This window comes from Epinephelus lanceolatus, chromosome 14, assembly GCF_041903045.1.
Source record: "Epinephelus lanceolatus isolate andai-2023 chromosome 14, ASM4190304v1, whole genome shotgun sequence".
NCBI classification, from domain to species: domain Eukaryota; kingdom Metazoa; phylum Chordata; class Actinopteri; order Perciformes; family Serranidae; genus Epinephelus; species Epinephelus lanceolatus.
Genome location: NC_135747.1, coordinates 22,844,636 through 22,867,961, shown reverse-complemented (window position 1 = coordinate 22,867,961; position 23,326 = coordinate 22,844,636). Strand labels below are relative to the sequence as shown.

The 23,326-nt window shown below is 39.9% G+C and overlaps 1 protein-coding gene across 1 annotated transcript; it reads right to left on the bottom strand.

Moving 5' to 3' along the window:
• Window positions 1-743: 743 nt before the first annotated feature.
• On the bottom strand, window positions 744-22,730 carry cers6 (ceramide synthase 6). Its single transcript, XM_033618408.2, has 11 exons — window positions 22,412-22,730; window positions 21,171-21,276; window positions 20,949-21,079; window positions 14,873-14,930; window positions 11,609-11,659; window positions 11,413-11,505; window positions 6,924-7,052; window positions 6,560-6,666; window positions 4,607-4,763; window positions 4,429-4,452; window positions 744-1,724 (listed from the first exon to the last, which is right to left on the bottom strand). The coding sequence occupies exons 1-11, from the start codon at window positions 22,579-22,581 to the stop codon at window positions 1,566-1,568; spliced, it is 1,185 nt and encodes a 394-aa protein (XP_033474299.1). The 5' UTR covers window positions 22,582-22,730; the 3' UTR covers window positions 744-1,565.
• Between the last annotated feature and the right edge of the window lie 596 nt (window positions 22,731-23,326).

The following is a 23,326-nucleotide window of genomic DNA, read 5'->3' as shown; positions in this document are numbered from 1 at the left end:
TGGCCATTCTCCTCTGACCTCTGGCATCAACAAGGCATTTTCACCCAGAGAACTGCCACTCGCTGGATATCTTCTCTTTTTCGGACCATCCTCTGTAAACCCTAGAGATGGTTGTGTGTGAAAATCCCAGTAGATCAGCAGTGTCTGAATCACACCAGCCTGTCTGGCACCAACAGCCATGCCACATTCAAAGTCACTTAAATCACCTTTCTTCCACATTCTGATGCTCAGTTTGAACTTCAGCAGGTCATCTTGACCATGTCTACATGCCTAAATGCATTGAGTTGCTGCCACGTGATTGGCTGACAAGCTGTTTGTGTTAATGAGCAGATACAAATGTGTCTAATAAAGTTGCTGATGAGTGTCTTGGCCTTGATAAACTCTGGTTTTAGTCATGACTTGGTCTCAGCTTGGGTGTTCTTGACTACAACACTGCTCTGCTCTGTTCAAGAGGACCCGTATTCAGCTATCATTCATCTAATCATCTATGTTTTTACTTCTGTGAAGTGTCAAAATGTCTGAAAAAGGTCTATGGCTGCACTTATATAAATTATCATATCTTAATGTTGATAAGAATAATCATATATAGTTGATATTCAGTATAAGTATATTTGATTGTAGTTGAATCTCAAGTCAACATTTATTGCAAACTTAGTTTCTTTACAGTTTGATTTCACAGCCAGGGGTTGACAAATATTTCCTTTTTCTTTGCTGATTACACTCAATAAACAGACCCACGCACATTTGCAATCTTCATGTTTTTTTATTGAATAACTCAAACAACTCATGTCTGCCTCCCAGGAGGACAAATGGCCTTTAATGAAATGCTTACCAGAAATGTACCAGAATACTTAACAAAATGCTTTAATAGGGAATACAGCATCTAGCCATATCTGATGCACACACATAATACTGTTATTGACATCTCATATACAGTTTGAGTGGAGAATGTGTTTTGAAATGTGAGTAAACTTCACACATTTTGGCATATCTTTGGGGGTGTAGCATTGAAAGTAAACCCAGGTCTTCAGCATTTCGCTAATACTCGTCATCATGATGTGTGTGGTGTGAGGAAAAAACAGCTGTGTTGTTGTTCAAGATTATGTCATCTTTAACACTGACATCAAATTAAATAGATGTCCCAACATCTGCAAACATATTTATAAAAAATAAATAACATAGAAAGACACGAACATAAGAAAACACACACCCCCAGTATGCCAGACTACTGTATGTTAAAGTAGCATGCTTACACCATAAAGTGGAATGCTTTCATTCATTGGCTAAACAGAGAGTGGGTTGTACCGATAGGAGTGCTTTGATATTTCACTGAGTGCAGTTTGATGCAAATATATAGATGAAGAGGAAATTAGTAAGGAATCAAATTGATAACAAAACTGCATTCACATAAATCTATCAAGAACTTCCAGTACCAGACAGGCGATGTTGATCATGTCTCAACCATACACACACCCGCTCACGTACACACACACACACACACACACACACACACAGAGTGATGGATGGTGTCTGTAGCATGGCTCCAGTGTAGTGATATCAGCTAGTCAGTGTTCGTCGGGATACGGGGCCCCTGTCAGGTAACCGTTGGTCCCGTGATTTTTGTTGGTCCCATTGGTGCTGCTGCTGTGGTGCTTGTGGTTCGGTGGGGGGCTGTCATCCTCATCAGAGCTGGACTCGATGTCACTGCGGTCGTCTTTAGACACCTGCAGAAATAAGAGGGATGGTTGGAGATTACATTTTTCTCCCCTGCAGGCTCACAGTTGTGAAATTGCAACATCTATTTGAAACTGTCTGGTAGTACCTCTTCCTGACTGCAGGTCGACAAACATGACATATCCTGACACCCCAGACTCTCAGACCTTTAGTATTTTTCTCCTTTATTCTAAAGATGTTCAGTAATGGAAAACTTCCGCAATAAAAATGTATAATACACATGATCAGGAGGGATTTGTTTCAATATTGCAAAGAAAAAGCAACACAGTTCTTCAATGAGCGCCACTTATAGATGTATAAAGAGAAGTGGATAAAGAGCTGGAGACAGGGTCCTTTTAGTTACTAGTTGTTCAGTGGCACATAAGGCCAACAAAGTCTGACTTCCCCTGCATCGTGGGCCAAAAGAGCAAGCGCACTACAGACTTCCCCTGCTGAGCGGCTAGCTTCCACTGCCAGTTAGCTACTGGTTCAGCACTCCGCTATCTTGAATGGGCATAAAATGATTTAATCATGCAGGTCTTCTAGACTTTCAAAATGTTATCAGATTGAATGGATCAAATCCCACTCTCTTTCCTAATGTATGAGAAAAAAAAGTATTTTTGGGCCCCATGGCATTATGTGACAGAACAGGAAGTTGTAACTCCACGATTTGGCCATTATGTCAAACTGGTTTTAAAGCTCACCACTGCTCCCGGGGTCTTGGTGTCACTTACTCACACAAATCACTGAGGCATTATGTTTTATCAAATAGTTTCACATCAATAAAATTCATTTTTAAGTTATATATTTTGATACTATTGAATCATCACTGCCTTATAATCTATGGACTTTGTTAAAAGTAAGTGAAGGTACTTGTAAGCGCTGAGACCCACTGCTGCAATTTTGCAACATTTTCACAAAAACCTCCTAAACTCTCTAAATTATTCTGTGACCCAAGGCTTACTAAAACAGGTTTATGTCAATGAAATCAGTGCTTGGGTTTCAGAGGGTTTAAATTTGCATCCGTGCCATCATCTGTGGCAGTCATGCCTAGCTGTGATACAAATGGGCTTTTGTGTGTTAAACTGGGAGGTGTTCTGCCAATCAATATCAGTTAACAGGCTGTAAAAGCCATATAATCTATTTTCAAAGAGATCTATGCACATGAAATTATTTTGGCTGCAGCTGATGATTATTTTCATTATTGATTAATCTCACAATTGTTTTTTTCCGATTGATTGCTTCATTACTTAGTCAGAAAATAATGGAAAGTGCCCACTGCAATTATCCAAAGCCTGACCTTTAACAGTCCTAACCCCATAGATATTCTATTTACAATTATATAAAACCCAAAAAAGCATAAAAAAACCTCCCATTTGATATTTTTGCTGATAAATGGTTAATAGATTTCCAGAATAGTTTTGTCAATCAACTAATATAGTATATAGCTTTGACGATTGAAGATAGAAGAGTCTACAGTAGGGCCCGACCGATTTATCGGCTGGCCGATTTTATCGGCCGATTATAGCCATTAGAGAATAATCAAAAGTTGGCTGATTGACACAGATGTTAACACTTATATTTTCATCACTAATAAAATGCAGGGAATATGGTGTTACTTTTTGCACTATAACCAACCTCTGTTAAAGTGGCAATAATAAGAAGAACTCTGGTACTGTGAACATACATGTCAATGTCTTAATTCATATAGACTTTGCATGATTATTTTATTTCCCAGAGGTTTACTGCCTTTTTGCACATCATATTTTTGATTTATTTTGTGTTCAAATTGTTCATATGATGCTTGTTCCACACAATTTCTGATAATAAAAGTATTTGAAAATAGTAAAATGTTCTTCCTTCAATTTATATCGATGTATGTATGTATTTATGTAACAAGTGTTTGAACTATATTTAAGCCATCAAAAGCAGGTATTTTGGTTTTTTTTTTAAATTGAAAAACGTAAAAATGTAATCATACGATATATCGGTTATCGGATTTTCTTATTACATAATATCAGAATTGGCATCGGCCCCAAAAAATCCATATCGGTCGGGCCCTAGTCTACAGTGCTGTGGAGCTTTGAGCTGAATACTAACACTAGCATGGCAATATGCTCACAGTGATAATGTTAACATGCTGGTGTTTAGCAGGGATAATATTTACCATGTTCACCATTTTAATTTAGCATGTTAGCATGCTAACATCTGCTAATTAGCACTAAACACAAAGTACAGCTGAGGCTGATTCGAATGTCAGTAGTTTTTGCTAGTATTTGGTCATAAACCACAAAACAAGTGCTGGCCAAATGAATGTCTGTTCAAATTGTGCCCATCCACCGAGCAGATGTCGATATCTTCTGGACTTGCTAGTGGCACTAGATAAAAAGACAGGAGATAACTACTGTCTGGCGGACTAATCCTCTGAACAACTATGAATGTCTGTATCAAAATGTCAGGTCAATATGTATGACAGTTGTTGAGATATTTCAGTCTGGACCAAAGTAGTGGACCGACCGACAGCCTGACACTGCCACACTGTACCTGCAGCCATGCCACCTGCACCAGCAGAGCTAAAAATGCTTTAATTAGACCAGCGCTGACAATCAGGGTCACAATGAATGCAAATGATTACATGGCTGCTAGAGATATGAAATTAAACTAAGCACACAGTACACAATTTTGATTGAGATGTTCCCCTTGGAGGCTACTTACATGTAACGGATTCCATTTCCCCACCTTGAAGGATGCAGGTTAGCATAGAGAACAGAAAGAGAGAGAGTCAAAAGTGGCTATTGACAACACCACACAGTATTCGTTATGCAAGAACAAGTATTAATGGAAGGATTATGCAGAGGGGCTCGAGAGAGAGGAGCTAAGTGTCGTGACTCACCTTTCCTTTGGAGATGGCTCTGCACGCTGTCTTCACTATGAGGTAGGACCAGAAGGAGTGAAGGAGCTGCAGCAGAATCAGAAGCAGGTTGAAGACCCACCAGGACGGGTAGGGCCCTACGATCTCCCAACTCTCGAACAAGGTGGTGTTTAAAATCCTTCCGTAGCAAGAGAGGGACAGGAAGATAATTAACTTGACATGTTTCATTAGAGAACAATGAGTCAAAGCACTCTCCCTTTAGTGGGAGAATAAGTGTATGTCCTGAGGAGCACATAGACGAAGCCAAACAGAGGCCAGTGAAAAGAAACGAGGCGGGCTCTGTTCCAGCTCTTTCATGGAACACCTGCCCTTTAATGATGTGTTTGTAGCACAGACAGAGAGTGGTGGAAGACGTATTCAAGTCCTTTACTTAAGTAAAACTACTAATACCACACTGTACTTAAAGTATATATAGTAAAAGTACTCATCATACTGCTGTGGGTGTTTAAGGTTGTGCTAATTTTAACTCCTTTATATACTGTTGGGTAGGTACCATCCTGACTTTTCATGGTGTCAGAAAACCTGCTCTGTTTTCAGATGTGTGACGATGCATTTTTCAGCTGATCCAAGAGGGTTTTTAAGAGTTTATATAGCTTAAGAAGTAGGAGAATTTTTTTAACTCAGAAAAGGACACTTCATTCTCCAGACAACACAAAATTTAAATATATATTTTTTTGTTTTTTTATTTGTTTTCACAGGACAGGAAGGAGAACACAGATATAATCTAAAAGAAACTAAAGCTGTTGGACAAATGCAGTGGCATAAAAAGTACAATGTTAGAGTAGAACTACAAAGTTGCATTAAGTGTAGTACTTGTGTATATGCACTTAGGTTACATTCCACCACTGCAAAAAGATGTGTCTTTCAAAAAACATTTTCTGTATAGATCTAACTCTTGATATGATTAAACTTGCCGATGGAGAAGAAAGGGCGGTTGCCTGGCTTCACATGACATGCGATCAAAACTTCAAGGATCTGTGTTAAATATATCCCTGGGCCAATTCCTGCAAATGGCTGTCTGTGAATCATCCTCCAGATACCGAAGCCATGGCAACAGCTTTACAGTAATGACAACTTTACTACTGGTGTGGTGGGGACTGACTAAAATGTAGTGTAGGATCGTCATAATACAGTGTGGAAACAATGGCAGAGAGCTGTGGGCTAGAACAGTTTGAAAATTTGTCTCACAATGCTGCACTTATCTAAAAGCCTCTATATTTCTCACAAATGCTTTCTGCAGAATGGTCTGAATTATTAAAGAAAACAAACTTGGATTTAGATACCTGCAATAGATTTTTGTGCTGAAAACTGTCTGATTCAGAAACATGTGATAACACTGCTGCTGATGACTGCAAGGTGACCGCCGATTTGTGGTAACTTGGCCAAAAATCATTAGAAAGGCCCGTTACGGTTGGCAACTTAAAATGCTGAATTAATGCATCGTAAAACAGCAACACAATATGACAAAAGATCATTATGAGTAAAAAAAAACCTTTGATGTTTTAATCAGATGAAACTCCAGACACTGTTTTCAATAACAAAGCAAGAACCATAATGTGCTGCTTTTCATTTGTTGATTTGTTTGGCTTTCTTTGAGAGGTTAAAGCTGCTGTATCCATAGTAACTATTACTTAGCAACAAAATTCACAGAGATGTGTCTGCACTGCAAACCGTTGTGGAGAAAGTAGTGAAAAAAACCCCACACAGAGATCTTTGTAGCACTGACATGCATTTTCAGGGATGGTCTGCCAAAAATGTGCAGAGCGTCTCAGGCATGTGCTGCACAGGTTTTTAAGTCTCTGGCTGCCTGTAGGGACTGTGCTGTGTACAAATGACAGGCTAACACCACTACAGTGAGGTCAGCCTTTAAAATGGATGCTAACTATGGTGCACAGGAGAGAGAATAACACTTACCAGACAGGGTAAACTCCCAGCCTGGAACTTATGAAGAGAATTGCAAACATTGCAAACAGGAGGTTGCACAGTATCTGACATTTGGCATAGTTGGCCATCTTGGCAGCCTTAGTAGAAAAAAAGAAACAATCATTAATCAAACAACTGCTTGAAAATAGTTTCCAATAAAGTATGTTAAACACGCTCTGTGCCTGTGTGACACAGTCTGACATAATGTTCATAATATAAGGACTGTGGTTAAATTTAGATAAGATGGATAGCTGAGCACATCAACTCCCAACACTCCACCCACACGTCCAACTATCGTTGCCTCCGTTTGCCAGTCTGTCCATCTGCAGCCTTTAATTCTCTCACCCATCCTCACCTCTATCAGCACGTCGGCTGCATCGTGGAGACACATGACCAGAGTCCCCACTCGTGCCATGTTGTTCACATAGGAAAAGGTGATGAGGGAGATTGTTGCCACATGGTGCAGGAACATGATCAGGAAATCCTGGGGACACAGTTGCCAAGGAAATGTCACACAACTAGAGAAAGTACTGCCTCATGGCCGTTTGAGTTACTGCATGCGGCACCTACTCAGAGTATGTAATGCAGTACAGATGTGATAAAGTCAAAGGGCCACAATAGCTTTGTGTGTTTCCAGTAATGCATAACATTTGTAATTATTTTAAAAATGTCAAGTCCCCTACTGTCTACAGCATATGTGGAGCTATTGTGCAACACAGTGGTGGCTGTTTTCAAAACTGGCATGTTTTCATGAACTTGACGCATGCTTTGCCACAGCACGAAATAAAACATCTATTTTGGTGAGCCATGTTTGTCACGTGCCACTGTGATTGGCACAGCTATTGAAAAGATATAAAAAGTTATGACAAGGCAATGATTAATCACCACTTACAAGCAAACAAGTACGCCCTCACTGTCCGAGCATTAATGAACACTGCATGCTGATGCAGTTGTGTGGTTGAAATACACGTTCTTCTACTGGATGCGGTGGTTATGGTTTTTATTGTCAAACTGCAATATTAAAATATTGAAAGCAATAGTGGGGGAAGATTTAAGATCCTTTACTTTAGTAAAACATACGCCATTAAAAGTAAAAGGGCTGCACTGATAAAGATACTTAAAGGGACACTTCACCCCCCAAATGACTACTTATGAATTAATTACTCAGCCTGTGTGTGACATTAAATTCATGAGGAAAACTATATCATGCCTTTGGTTAATGAAGAAAATGGAGAAAATTCTTGATGAACTAAAGTAAAAGGGGTCCACTTTTAACAACAGCAAAACAGTTAATCATTGCCACTGCTTTGAAATCAAAACATTCAATGTCATAACTATTAAGTTGGCATTATGTTTGTTAGAAAGGTTAGCATCATAGATTCATAATAACATCTAGATACCGGATGCTAAGATGCCACCTATTCATTCCAATGGAGTTGCTCACCTGGCACATATGCCATGTGCCACTTTCTAATGTCACAATGGAGGGACAACTACACAGGTTGATTTTAGCGCTGGTCATCGTGTACTATATTGCTGTCATTGTTCATTTTAGACAAACCATACAGTTTGAAAACGAGCCGCGGCTCCAACTAGAAAACAATGTTTTGATGCACTGGATGCGCTGAATGTGCATATTAAAGGGACAGTGCACCCAAAAATGAAAATTCAGCCATTATCTACTCACCCATATGCCGAGGGAGGCACAGGTGAAGTTTTAGAGTCCTCACATCCCTTGCGGAGATCAAAGGAGAGAGGGGGTAGCAACACAACTCCACCTAATGCAGACTTATGGCGCTCCAGATTCAAACGTCCAAAAACACATAATTGAAACCACAAAATATCTCCATACATACAAATGATGTTTTTCCAAACGACTTTTTATGTCGGCGCTTCAGGACACTTGGACCACTACGGACGAGCAGTATGAAGATACTTTGTGGTTTCAATTATGTGTATCAGAGTTTGTTTGTTACTGGACCGAGACCACCTCTTCAAGAAGGTCTCGGTCCAGTTCAGTGTGATTGGTGTGTTCACAGCTGCCCAAACGAACCACACTTAGGGGGCAAACAAATTTGAGTTTGATTGAACTGAACCAAACGGCAGATGTGAAAGCACCCTAACTGTTTTGTTGTTGTTAAAAGTGTCTGCATCATACAGGCTGAGTAACTGATATACATATAGTCATTTGGGAGGTGAAGTATTCCCCTTGTGACTCTTACACTATCATATATCATATCTTTAGATCATTATTAATGATGCATAAATTAGAAAGCAGGATTTTGCTGTGGTGGTTCATCAAGGTGAAGCTGCTTCATAATGAGTCTTTACACTGTTGGGTAGTTTAATCTATAATTATGCATCATTCTTTATAAGCTTATCATGTTTATTATACAATATCTTTATTTTAAAGTAACTGGTAATTGTAGATGTAAATGTAGTGGAGTAAAAGGTAGCATGAAATGGAAATACTTAAGTAAAGTACAGGACTTGTAGTAAATGTACTTAGTTACACTCGACAGTTCTTTAAAAGTAAGGAAAACATCTCTGTGAAATCAAACTCAAGCAACAGTAGACTGCCTAAACACAACATGATCTAAAACAATTACATTGCTGTAATTGAAATTCAATTAACACTATATGAGAGTCTAGCTCTGGTCCTGTCTTGGTTTGACCCATTAGGTTTGAGATGGCCTTGGATGGAACTCCAGGTGACTACAGATGCAGAAAGGTGGCATGGGGGAAGCATTCCTCTAGCAAATCTTAAGAAATGTCTCAGCTCAAAGCAACCAGAACCAGTCCAAAATGGCGACAGCATGAGAAGGAGGACGAGAAGGAATAGTAATGATGCAAGATACAGAATGAAAGCAAGGCAAGAGTGTGCGGGGAGAACATACTGGAATTGGCAGGGGATGCAGAGGACCTCCTCAGTGTAGTACTGTGCATGAAAAAACTGAAAGGAGAAACAAAAACAGACAACATGCCAACAGTCAACAAAGAGATGACAGAGTGAAGGCATACACAGCATGGCATCATGGGGGCTGCTGTGAGTGCAGTGAGTGAAGTGTTGTTGTGCAGAGGGCAGAGCTGGGGATGGACTGGAGACAGGAGTAAGATCATGGCTGGAAGGCATGCAAATTGATACTTAATGAACCAAAAGTGTAACCGTCTTCATAACAAAAAGCAAAGGAGATGGAAGTGGGTTGGAGAATGTTTGTACAACTGTACAAGTTGATCTCAGTTGGAACAAACACTGACCAAGTCAGACCTTTTAAACTTAATGTATGGTACAATGTGCATAATGTAGGTACTGTATAAACTTATATTCTGGTTTTCTATTGAATGCAAGGTCCCCTGCAGCAGCTTTCTGATAGGCCATTTAAATAGTTAATACATAAAGGAAACAGTACTATCCAAAGGCCCTGTGCGGCCCCAGGCAAAGAGGCCCATCCAGACCCCGATGGTTGCTCTGATTGTTACACCTAACATTGTATGTATGACAGTTACAAGTAACTAGCTGACTGTCCTCACTAACATCAACCAGCTGTCTCAAGGTAGCTACAAGGAGCCCCACTTAGGGGGTTTGGGGGGCAGCTGCAGTGCACTTATTGTACTTTTATGGAAGGCTGAACTGGGTTTACGGTTGTCATTGCAAAATGTGCCAATGTAAGTGACCATCAGGGGTCCCTTTTCCCAAATTGTTTTAGGTTGGCCTCGAACATTTGCTTGGTTTGCCTCTCCTGACGGCGCACCCCTGCTGCTATCAGTGATGTATGAATACTTGTGATGGCATGTGTGTTGCTGGTTATTTTTTTAGGATGAAGTATGAATGGGTCATAAAACTAGACATTTTTCCTATTCTTATTGCTACTAAAGGTGAATTCTTGTCTGATATAATTATTTCTATAAATAAAAGACTAAACTTGCAATGAGCCACTACGTGAAGACAAATCATTTCAGTTGAACCACTGCTTGATATTTAAGTTTAGCTGGACACCATCATGAAGGGTTGATCCAATACACACATAAAACCAGTATCCTGTGTGAATAGTGTACTTTTTACAGGTACGAGTATCAGCCAAATAAAATGTGTCAATCCATTTTATGATGAAGGAAATTGTCATTTGGGTAGCGGTGTTCAATTCCTTACTCTTGTGATCAAAATGATCTGAAGGTCAATCCTGAGGCTGTTCTGTAAATAGTTTTCTAGTAAATAAGAAATATAGCAACTTCTGATCGACCCATGCAAAGTTCTGATTAGGCCACACCCACTTTCAGTTTAAACCCCCACCACAGACTGACCCCCACCCATATCTGCTCTAAACTCCACCCACTCTGAGCACAGATATGGATACAGATAATTAAGTTGGTTGAAAAGATACAGATACAGATAATGGTGTACTTGCTCATCCCTACCATCCTGTAACGAACTGTAATATACCAATACTACGCAAAAGCTTGCACAAAATATAAAAAAACAAAGTCTACAGGCCAATAGTTGGGGAAAGTTTGACACTGTATCCAACATCTGAATGTCCGACAAAGTGTTTATCCTTTTTGCCCTTGCACTATTTTGTTATTTCACACATCAGTGAGAAAACACTGAGGTGAAAACCAACGGTCACTAGCCAATAGACTAAACCTTACAGAGTCATGGCAGTAAGAGATGGACAGTAAGGCAAAGACAATGACTTCTTTTCTGTGACAGAGCTCCTTACAATGGCATACAAATGACTAGCAGTGTCACTTTTTTGCCATACAGTAGATCTTTAACCAAGATTTAGTGTTCCACGTTATTGGAGGTGCGTTATGTATGTCTTGGTGTGACTTGCATACGTCCTTACCTTCCTCCTGATGTCTGTGAATTGGGAAAAGAGTAAGGACAGGTAGAAAGACAGCTCCAGTATATAGTAATAATGGATGTCCACAGTCAGTGGCTGCATACACACAAAAAGCAACAAGGTTAAAATGAATATTTGAGAAGTACTGTAGGTCTTGTTATAAAAATATTACTGATGATGGGTGCATTAAAATACTCACCTGGTAAGGGTAGTTGTACCAGCATTCTTTAGTGTTCCACAGCCATGCAGTCTGCAAATATAAAAGGAGAAACTAAACAATACTTTTGAACTTATATGAAACAAATCAAACTAGGTTATATTCTAAAATGTAAAAAACTGTGACTGAATAACTTAGACTGCACTGTAATACAGTTCACTGTGAACAATGCTGCAAAGACTTTGTTGTTTGATCCCTGACAAAGTCTCATATGCTGTATTTTAATAAAACCTAGAAAGAGCAGGCTCCATTAGCAACAATATAAATGCAGTGTTATGCTGTTCCCACACATACAGCCGAAGTTCAATTCAACGTGTCATTTCCGATCTAACACATGAATATCAAAGTGAACACTGGAAAATGAATAATTCCCTTGATGGATTCTGAATGAAATCAAAGTGGTTTGTAAAATACTGAATGACTGCTGTTACAAGAGATTTTGTTACAGTGCATACTTTGACTTAAAAGGAAGCTGGATTACAAAGGAACCAAGGGGGGGTTCGTCCTCATGAATTCCTGAGTAATGACATAACGGCATCGGGACGACAAGAGAATGGTAACTGTGATACATAAGAATGTGTTATAACCAAACAGTGACCCATCACTGTGACTGAGTTTACGTCTCCTGCACTCCTCTCTCCAGACCTGCTCTATTAATAAATCCCACAGAGACTGGAGCCTGCAGCTGGGATTGCCAGGGAATGAACTATTTTCACAAAGTGCTTCGTCATGCAACTTGTGTCTTTCAGAGATTTTTCCTGCTCTGCTATCTCAACTATTGCTTTGTTGATTATATATACATTTATGCATTTTCATGAATATATGAATGAAATATATGAATCTATCCCAGCCACATATTTCGCTAATGTTTGACTGGAACATTGGACAAAATGGCCACAATTTATAAACTCTCACAAGTGTGGCTCAAACTTAATAAACAGGGAGAGCTGTTTACGGGGAGTACTTGAATTCTCCAGTCTCCTATTTCCCCTGAACTATGCATGGTATGGCATAACATGATTGATTTTCATACACTGAGCAAACATTGGCGCAGCATTTGAAAGGTAAAAAGTGCTTTGAAATGAAAATATTCAATGTCATAACTATTAAGTTGGCATTATGTTTGTTAGAAAGGTTAGCATCATAGATTCATAATAACACCTAGATACCGGATGCTAAGATGCCACCTATTCATTCCAATGGAGTTGCTCACCTGGCACATACACCGAAAAAAGATTCTAGCTTTCAGGCTTACTTCTGCCATATGCGGCCCACTGAATATGTTTAGCAGTGTTTCTCCCACTGGCCCCGACCACAAGTTCCCCCTTGGCTCATAGACTTCACATAGTGATGCCAACACGCATTTTCAAAATAGTTTTCTCTGCTTGTGGAAAGTTTACAAATTGAAACCTCCATGGAACAAAAATTCATGATTAAAAGAGTCACAGTTGACCTTGTTTGCAGACGTCTCTTTTATAATATTGTTCTATGGGAAAAATGCTTTTTGGGCCACAGGGGGATTTTTTGCTGCAATACCGCGAGTGGTCACTGGGAAAAATTGGCTGCAAGACTGAGCAGCGTTTCTCGGGGCCTGGTTAGCATGTGCGTAGCTAATGTTAGCCGCTTAAGAAAATGTTCCTGCTAGCCCACATAGAGGATAAGCTAGTTCCAAAAAGTAGCGTTACTAGCGTTTGCATAAACACCAGCACTGCGGTTGTTGGTTTGCTGGTATCTTAGAAACAAAAAATACATATAAATGTGACCAAACTACAGTACTGTCATTGTGCCATGTCTTGATAGTTATTTGTCTATACAGTTAGATATGAAGCACAAAAAAAAAAAAAAACAAATGTTAGCATGCTAACTGTATCTCCAAGCGCTAGGCTAATTAATTTGGTAACATTATGCAGTGTTGCCAGAGATCACTGAAACCAATAGAGTGCCTCAGAAATGAGTCCTAAAATTAGTTAGCATTTTTGCACTTTTGAGGGAATGACCTGCCCTACTTTCCCTATGATTGGCTAGTACTTGTTGCCTTCGTTGGTTGGATTGGTTAGGTTTAGGCAAGACGGAATGGGACTGGTTAGGGCTAGTGTAAGTATGTCAGGGTAAGCTAATCAGAGGCAGAGGAAGGTGGGCCATTCATTTGCTATCCTATGATTCACAAATTCGCCCCCTGGTTCCTTCAATGGGTATTTGGTTAGATGCCTGAAATAAGGTCTGTGGTTAACACGAGCTTAAAAGAATTTTATGTTTTGTTCTATGGCATAAAATAAATCAGTATATATCCCACTCGTGAATTTTAAAGTGTTTATGTGTCTCAAAAAGGTGGTTACTAGGTGGCTAAACTAGACTACATACCGTCTTCAGACTGAACACCGAACGCCGAAACCTGTTGTGCATGGTAGGTGTAGTCCATTAATAGCCTAACATTGGCTGTTTAATTTATGCTTCAAAAATCATAGAAGTTGTGTTCATTTGTGAAGATAATCTTGTTGAACAAAACGTGTAAATATCATTAACGTTAATTTGCCACAGAGCGTATTTTCCGCACTAATCCAAAAGCCAACTGAAAAATCCCATTAGCTTCTTGATGAGGGGATTAGGGTGATGCTAATTTGTCGTGTTGGCCTACAGAAAAAGTCATCCCTGCATCCGAGCCCTAATCAGCCCATGTAATATCATTAAAGAGATCTTTTAAAGACAACAACCATATTTTACTGTTAACACTCAGCATTTGTAAGTAACTCTGAGGTGGTATTATTATTGTTTGTAAAACCTACAATTAAGCTGTCCACAGTTAAATTTATTCATCTCAACTGTCATCATTTACAAGCAATAGCACTAATATTAACTTCAGGCAGCAGACATTCATGATAAAAACAAAGACAAATAATCACTGAGTCCTACATGCTTTGTGAAAAATGGACTGCATATATAATGTAAAGCATTGTTTAGCATTGGCAGTGTTTATTTGTCAGCTGCTCCCGTTTCCTTGATCCATTATTAATGAACACATTTTGTACTGGGCTTTATTACAATTCGCCTTTATAAAATCAGTCCCTTTCACCAGAACATCAATTTTACTTGCCAGCGTCATGACTAGGCACTAACCCTGCCAGAAACCAGAAACCAAAAGATTTTAATGCTCGCCGTGTACTTCTAAATGGGCTGTAGAAAATTGATTCAAACATCAGTGACTCATAGCAGCAGACTGGTGCTCATTTGTGTGTGTGGAGAACTCACCTTTTTAAGGAAACGCACTCCGTAGGTAAATATGTAGAGATAGAATGTAAATCTCCACCTGAAAGAAAGAAAAAACAGAATGACTATAAAGCCCAAAACGCTCAACATTCGACTTGTTTAGGCAACAAGCCTTTCATTACTTTTGCAGTCTTAATGTTTTTGCTTTTCAGCATACCAGTAGTGCTTTTTAGTAGGCTGTGGGCCAAATGTGGAGGACCCCTACCTCGAAATTGCAAGTGTGACAGACAGTAGCCCTTAGCTGTGTAGTGTGTTTACAGCTCTTTCTATTTATCCTCTTTTCTTTCTCCTTTCCACTTTGATTTCTGGAGTCTATGCTATGTGGATTACAGATAAGGATGAGCAAATTGGACGGAAAAGCAAAGTGTTTAAATATGCTAAAATGCATTTGCACATCCTGGAGTCAAACCATTAAGATTCATCCCAACAAATTACCAGGGGACGTGTACATGAACACAACTTGTTTTGTGTACTACTTATGTAGTTCAGTCACTAGGTGCAGCGCACTGTGGCACTCTCAGTGGCTGTCATGCCTCTAATCAGAAATTTGAAGTGGTGTGAGGTCCTCTTACTTCCCCACATCTGCAGTCTGGGGTGAGTCACTGAAAATGGGACATCACTGACTTCACTTTGCTGAGGTCCGGGGGCAAAGACAAGACACTCGCACTGTCCCGGCCCATCTCGCTCTGTGCTTTATATAACCCTGCACATCATTTACAGTAAGTACGACAACACAATGGTGGGGAAAGTGATCATGATGTCTGAGCTAACAGGCAGAGAAGAAACTGCTTCAGCTGACACTTCAGTGATCAAAGCCTTGCTGAGCAGGGAGATGTGCATATATATGCCCAACTTATAACAGTCAGCAACTGGGAGGAAAGATTTAAGACTGGCCAACTAGCAAGCCTTCTTTCAACACAAGTCTGGAAGTTGCATCAGATTAAACCATATGTGTTTCTACAGGAAACAAAAGCTAATTTGTTTGCAGGGCTTGAATGAAAGAACCCCTGTTGTGCATTCCACAAATTTGTGCCAGATTTTTTTCCCCTAGTGGAGCCTATATTCTAGGATATATAACATAACATACACTTCTGAATACAGTGCAATACCTTAGTGAAGTGAATCATACAGAAGAGGCTCAAAACAAGGCTTGTTCTCTGCAACATGGAAGAAAACATCAACTGATGGCAGTGACAGGAGCTGTATAACCTGTCATGTGAGACGAGGTTTTGCATACTTTAAAAGTTGTGCCGTGCGGTTGTTCCGGCTGACCTCAAATATGTTTTACATTTTGACATCCACAGCCTCCAAACACAACATGACATGAGCCCTCACAAGAGAACAGGATAAATCAGCTTTTCAGCGCAGGCAACATCCAACAGCGCTCGTCCTTTTATGTGGATGTTTGCTCAAGATATTCAGCATTAACTCTTTAATGAATGGCGGAGAAATTCTAAGCATGTTAATGCAAGGCCTGTGGAAGCCGTCATTAACTGCTTTTTGTGCCTGATCAGCAGTATTGTAAAACCAAATAAACTGGACAAGTCTACCTGGCAGAGTAAAGACTGTTGCATGGCAACTGGTTCATCAAGCCGGCAAGAGTCTTTTTCAAGTGCTGCTGAATCGCTGCTATATACTGTATGTAGAATCACAATGACTCACAACTGCTTCTCGTGAATAGTTATTTTTCTCTCTGAAGTCAAGCACAGATGTTTTTTTTATTTTGAGTTATGGTTCTTTTTCAGTTTGGTTGTGGGAAAACTAAAATGTTAATGGATTTTAGTATCCTTGAGCTGTTGTTTATTTTCTGCACACGATGTGAGAGAAACTAGCCGATTACACTTTTAAATAATTTAAGCGCTGTGTAGTGACTGTGGTTAACAGAATTATGTTTTATCATGAATGTATCCTGTATAAACTTACAGTCTGTGGTTTATATGACACAACAAGAGTTGGCATATGTAAAGTGCTATGGTTCATAACGCAATCCTTTCAGAATAGCTTCATTATAAATAATGAATCATTCACGATATCCGATGAGACTGTGGGTTTCCAAATGGAAGCGATCCACTGATCACTATTAGATCAAAAGTACCTGTTTGGACAAAGCATCGCCTGAAGAGAGGAAGGATTGTGGGGAGGAGGGCAACTTTGATTTGATCAAAAACTCAATAATGAGTCTAGCTTTATTCTGAATGGAGCTGCGAGCTTTGGAAGAAAATAATAAAAAGCAGGTCATGCTGGCTCATTTAATTCCACATTGTCACTTCTCCAGGTGGGTAGTCTGAGCACCAGCTGGCTGCAACTGTTTGCATTTGGATGCTTCAACATAACAATTAGTCATGAAGCTCAAGCTTTGATCAAAATTCAGTTGTGCGACAAAAAAAAAACAAAAAACCTTGATATACTCCCTGTTTGCTGTTAAATCAGCAGTAACACCTCCTTTGCTCCTCAGGCAGTAATAGCTGTCCCTTCCACCTTTGTGTATCTCTCTAATTTGGTTTGATTATCAGGCTCGGCTTTAAATTGGCCAAATGAAAAAGCTTGTTAATAGCCTGTTATTTTTAATGCAGTGCTAGAAGACTGCAACTAATTTAAGGACAAACACGGACGGGTGTGGCTGTCCTCTCTCAAGAACACATGTAAAAGGCTCATCTCTCAGCTGGGCCAGAAGCATCCGCTGAACACAGACGTGCTTATTAGTTGTCGACTTGGTGTCTGCTGTGCCGCTTCTGGGAAGGTGTGTTGGTTCAAAGGTATGAAAATCATAGACCAACATATCGATTAGAACGAAGAGCAGTAATGAGGACTTTGATATAAGTGCAGAGGAGGAATGAGAAATTAAGAGATCACAGTAATGGGGCATTAATTGGCCAGAAAATGCAAGTGTTGGCTTTTTGGTTATAAATTTGATAAAACTCTGGGATGAGGCATAATTGTAGTGAGAACCCACTTTAAAACAGCAAAAAAAAAAAAAAAACTTGAGGTCATCATTTTACATTTTGGGAAATACACTTATTCGCTTCCGTGCCAAGAGTTAGATGAGAAGATCAATACCACTCTCCTATCTGTATGGTAAATATGGAGCTATAGCCAGCAGCTGGATAGCACACAGACTGTTAAACTGGAAAACTGACTCTGCCCAAAGGTAATAAAGTACATCTAATATCATCTCTAAAGTTTTCTGATAACACCATATTTTGCTTGTTTAAATTGTACGAAACATCAAGTGAACAATAAGTTGTGGTTGTGAGGGGTTATGTGTCGGCTAAGCTGGTCACGTGACGACCTCACAATGATGATAAGACTGCAGGAAGTGACTGCTCCTGTCCGAGAAACAGCCCAGAATATAATAACATATATCTTGTTAATTAGCTTTAAAGTTATTTAATATATTTCATTACCTTTGGGTAGAACCAGGCTAGCAGTTTCCCCCTGTTTCCTGTGTCTGTGCTAAGCTAAGCTAACTGGCTAATGGCGATAGCTTCACATTTAGTGTGCAGGTATGAAGTTTTGTTATCAAACTTTGTTAAAGGAAATAAAAGCAAAACTATTCCTCAATTTTGCAAATGGAAGTATGATTTTTAACATATAATAAAAAGTGCTGCAGGATATATAAATGAAATTGTGATTATTTTTGACAGATATTGCGATATGACTTGTGATTTTAATAGGAATGTTAATTTTTGTGTTTCATTTTCACTGAAAAAATATAAAAATAAAAATAAAAATTAAATTAAAAAATATATATATAAAAAAACTGAAGGCCTGGGAATCTCTGTAGCACCACAATGCTTCATTTATAATGGTGCGTTGTGACACATTTTACCTTCATCAAACAACTGCAGCTCCTGCAATTTGGATATTGGACTTGGCCATATTGCAATTTTGCTAATATTTCGATTAATTGTTCAGCCCGAATAAGAAACACTAGTCAAGACCCAGTAATACCATTCCATTTTATCATAAATCAAATATTAACTGATGCCAATAATAGACAAAACGGAATAAAAATAGTAACTATATTTAGTTATATTAATTCATGTTGCAGACAAACACTGTCTTTACATCTTAAAAGAAGCTGTGATTTGCATTATTTTGCTTTTGATAATTTCTTTGTTCCCAGTGAAAGCAGAGCTGAGCAAGGATGGATGAAGATGAGATCAGACAACAGGGGCCACTGAGGACATCAAAGCATGCTCATTCCTAAGTCTGCTCTAACCAAGGAGAACTGACGAGAGGAGGGACTCTTGGTAACACCACACCAAGAAAACTGCACATCTTAGTTTGTCATTTTGGCTCCTTTTGAGGCTTTAAATTGGATTCATTTTTCTTAACATTAATAACTTCTGCCACTGTGCTGAAATTCTCGTATCCTCTGATTTTTCCATTTCTGTCTTGAATTATTTCTCACTACAAGTGCAAAGCGCCTGTTTTAAGGATTCTGGAAAGATTTCAGTTTCTGTTGCAAAAAAAGAGGTTACTGTACTGTAGGCTTCTTACACAAAAAAATCAATACTTGAACTTGTTGGAATGTTTTTTTGCTGTACATCTTGGAAAAAGAGAGACAGCAACAACGGCTGGTAAACAAACTCCATGTAGAGTCTTCATTATTTCCACACCAAATGTGTCTGCTAACATACTCTGTGTTTGCATAATGAAAAGAATAGACAGCAGATCAGCTGTCCTGACGACTGAGAGACAAAGAATGCTATCAGTCTGCAACAGCTGTGCATGAGGGCCTAATTAGAGCACAATCACTGCTGGAAGGACTGGAGCTGGCCCCGTTTGGAGAATTGCACCGTAAGCAACTGAGACGGACAACCTGGCCAAACTATTGCAGAGCCCATCATCATCTGCAGACAATTATGCTGCATGCAGATAACAGCTTTGGTACAGTTGCTGCTAAAACAGACTGAATGCCAGCTAAACATGTTCAATAAGCTCACTAAGGAGGACAAACTCAGCCTATTCTGGTGTGTCATATAAGAAAGCAGGTTTGTGTTTACTGATTCCTCCGTGAGGTTGTGATGGGAGTCCAGTGGTTTTATCAGCCAGCAGTGTTCTCCTGAGTGAACAGCAGCCTGAGGCAGATCAGTGGATGTGAGGCTCCCTGTGTCTCAAACTGCCAGATTGGCTCCACTCGTGTCAGACATGACTCTGCTCTGACAGCCACACTCGCTTGTTGGCCTTTAACATCACACTGCTAAGTACAATCTCCCTGATGGCAAATGCTCTACTGCAGATTAGCCAGTTCTCCGTTACGGCCTGAGTGGGTTTGTTGGTGCGCACTGGGACACATTTGACTCTTATCCCACAGCAGCACCAGCATTCATGTTGCAATCTTTATAAGCCATGTAAGACACATTAACAGTTTACCGACACTGAAGTACCATCATAATGGCTGTTAAAGGACCATACCACCATTTACGCTTCTGTTTGTCCACAGAGCTAAAATAATTAGTAGATTAATTGATCGTTCAATCAACAGAAAATTATTTTTTCAAGCAAAAAAGCCAAAAAATTATCAATTCCAGTTTCTAAAATGTGATGGCTTGCTGCTTTTCTCTTGTTTATAACACTGTAAACTGAATATCTTTTGGTTTTGGGCTGTTGGTGAGACAAAACCAGCAATCTGAACATAATAACATTTGTGGAAAATTAGTTATAGCCCTAAAAACCACCTTTACATCACTGCCACCATTGCGTTGTTTTTTTTGAGCAGCTGCACTGTGTCTCCTCATTTCCATACAATATGTAAATAAACTTGCATACACATGAAACTAGCCCTGATAAAGTTATCTATCACAGTGAGCACCACACCTGCTTTCACTTCTGTCACAGGTGTGTCATGCTGATGACTGATGACCGCAGCCTATTTAAATCAGTCTGCACTTACTGTAACACAACACACCACAACAAAAGAGCAGATATTATCTTCACTACTTCAGGCAAATTTAAAGTCAGTACAAGTTCATTTCCACAAACTCAGATGTAATAACATGCAGAGAAATGCGTCTCGTAGCTACTGCATGTTACGGTGTTAGATTTGCCTTACATGCTTTCACAGAACCGGGCCAGAGTGCTGGGCTTCTCCTGGTTTCGGCGTTGTCTGAACCAGCGCTGGATGGTCCGCACATCCCAGTCGAGCTGCTTGGACAGGCCCTCCAACCTCTTCTCATCTGGGTGCTGGCACAAGACAAGACACTCCATATGTTAGACGTATGTTTCATATGTGGCACCAATGTCAAAGTAATAATGACGGGAAGACATGCACCACCTTGGTTATCGCAGTGAAAACCTTCTCCAGGATGGCGTTGGGTTGTGCTTTCTGTGGCCCGTTGGCTTGGATCTTCAGGCCCATGGCACATGGTCTTGCGATAAACCTACAATTAAAATATCACGACACCATTATAAAACAACAGAGACAGTGTAATTGAGATTAACTGAATATGAATTGTATATATTTAGGGGTTTAAACATGAGGCATGCAATCACCAGGAAGCACAGTGCTTGGTGACAGTTATCTGTATCTAGATGTGTGCATGTGCTTGTTCCCAAATCTTCTTTTACTCTACCAGGACATGAAAATGTGGTTTCCACAGGTCATCTTGAGGACAACCAGTTTTGGGAGAAAGGTTGACACTTCCATGTAGAATAAAAGAAGAACTGGCAACAATACGACACTGTGAAGATCATTTTCCTTGTCCTTTTGACACAAAGAAACTGGCACTTCAACCCTCTTTACAAACCATGTGCAGTCTGCACATTCCTAACTACATTTGCTAATTTTTTTTGGCAAGCAGTGACGCTGGGATAGGTTGACACAAGGTGACAAGTGACTATGTAAATAAACATTATACAGTGAATAAATTCAAGTAGTATCTTGTGGATTTAACATCTTAAAGTCATACATTAGGGCTGCTGCCTTCTCTGTTTCACATGATCTTCACTTTATAATCTAGCATACTGTATTTTAAGGATAAATACTGAGCATGAGTGAAGGGTTTAGTGGGGAAATTTAAGGCCTCACTCACTTCTCCCTACAGAGACTTCTGACCCACATATCTGTATTTTGATGATTGTACAATAACAGCCATAGATAAGATGATGCAACATGCACTGTATCCTAACTGGAGCAGTAGAGTTACAACAAAACAGCCGGATTAGTAAAAGAAGCCTGTCTCCTGCATGATGCTTTGTTGAAATTCAGGTTTGAGCTCAGAGGACAGTAGCTGGATTTGGGCAGGTATGGCAACTTGGCTGCACTGTGTGTATATGTGTGTGTGTGTGCTCTGACAGATGCATCAAATGCAGACAGCGCGTAATGCTGCAGGCCTGCAGAAAGAAGGATGATCAACCGTGGTGATTTGAGGGCTAACCAGATAAGATGCCATTGTTTAGATAACGGACACGGGCAGCGAGGTGTGCTGCATCACACACCGGAGCATTTCACCGACACACACACAACAAACCGTATCACAGCCACCTGGATTCATCGCGTGCGCTTTAAAGACCCACCTTTCGAAAACCAGCCGTATCATAAAGATGCAGAATGCTAAAGGACACGCCAGATAGAGGTCCTCGGCTTGCGGGAACGTTGCTTCATCTGTGTTTTTTAAGTCAGCCCAGGTTACATTATGGGGGAGCCAGAACCTCTCGTTCCAAAACCACGCCAAAATACCGGCCATCTCCCTGCAGCAGACACGGGGACCGGGTGGGAAGAGAAGTCGATGGCCCGCTGTATCCCGGAGCTCTCTCGCAGGCTGATCTGACCGTGCACACTCGGCTGATGATGAGATATCCGTGCGAGATCGCCGTCCGTCCGCTTCCCCTCAGCTATTCCAGTGTAGGGAAGTAGACTCAATCAGCTCCTCAGCGAGTGATTGGTGCGTTGAAATGTCATGTAATACAGTCTGCGTACGTTATACCGGCGGTTCAACGACGTAAGCAAGGTAAACCACGTTTGTGTCGCACCTTTACGGAAACAGTGTAGGTATATTTCCTAATGACTCGACCACAGAGAGCTTTTTGTTGTGTTTATTTCTAGTTTTACACATCTTGTGTCGTTTTATGACACAAGGAAACACACAATACATCACATACCACGTGAGGTGTCACCTTGGATGTATTATTATTGCCAAATTAAAACTGATTGTTAATCAATATTTAGTAAAACTGTGAAAGTTAAGCACAATTAACATAGGAACACTAACGCAGTGAGCTTCAAGGCTATATCATGTTGGTAAACCACGCCACCTACTGACAGGTTTGATTTAGTTGACCTCAGGGATCTGAAATTCATAAATGATGATGATACATTTTTATTTGATTTTTTAAAACTATGCATCTCTCTCTCTCTCTCTCTCTCTCTCTTTTTTTACATTTGGTGTAGCTTGGGGCACCTATAAATTGAATTTGTTTATACAAAAAAAT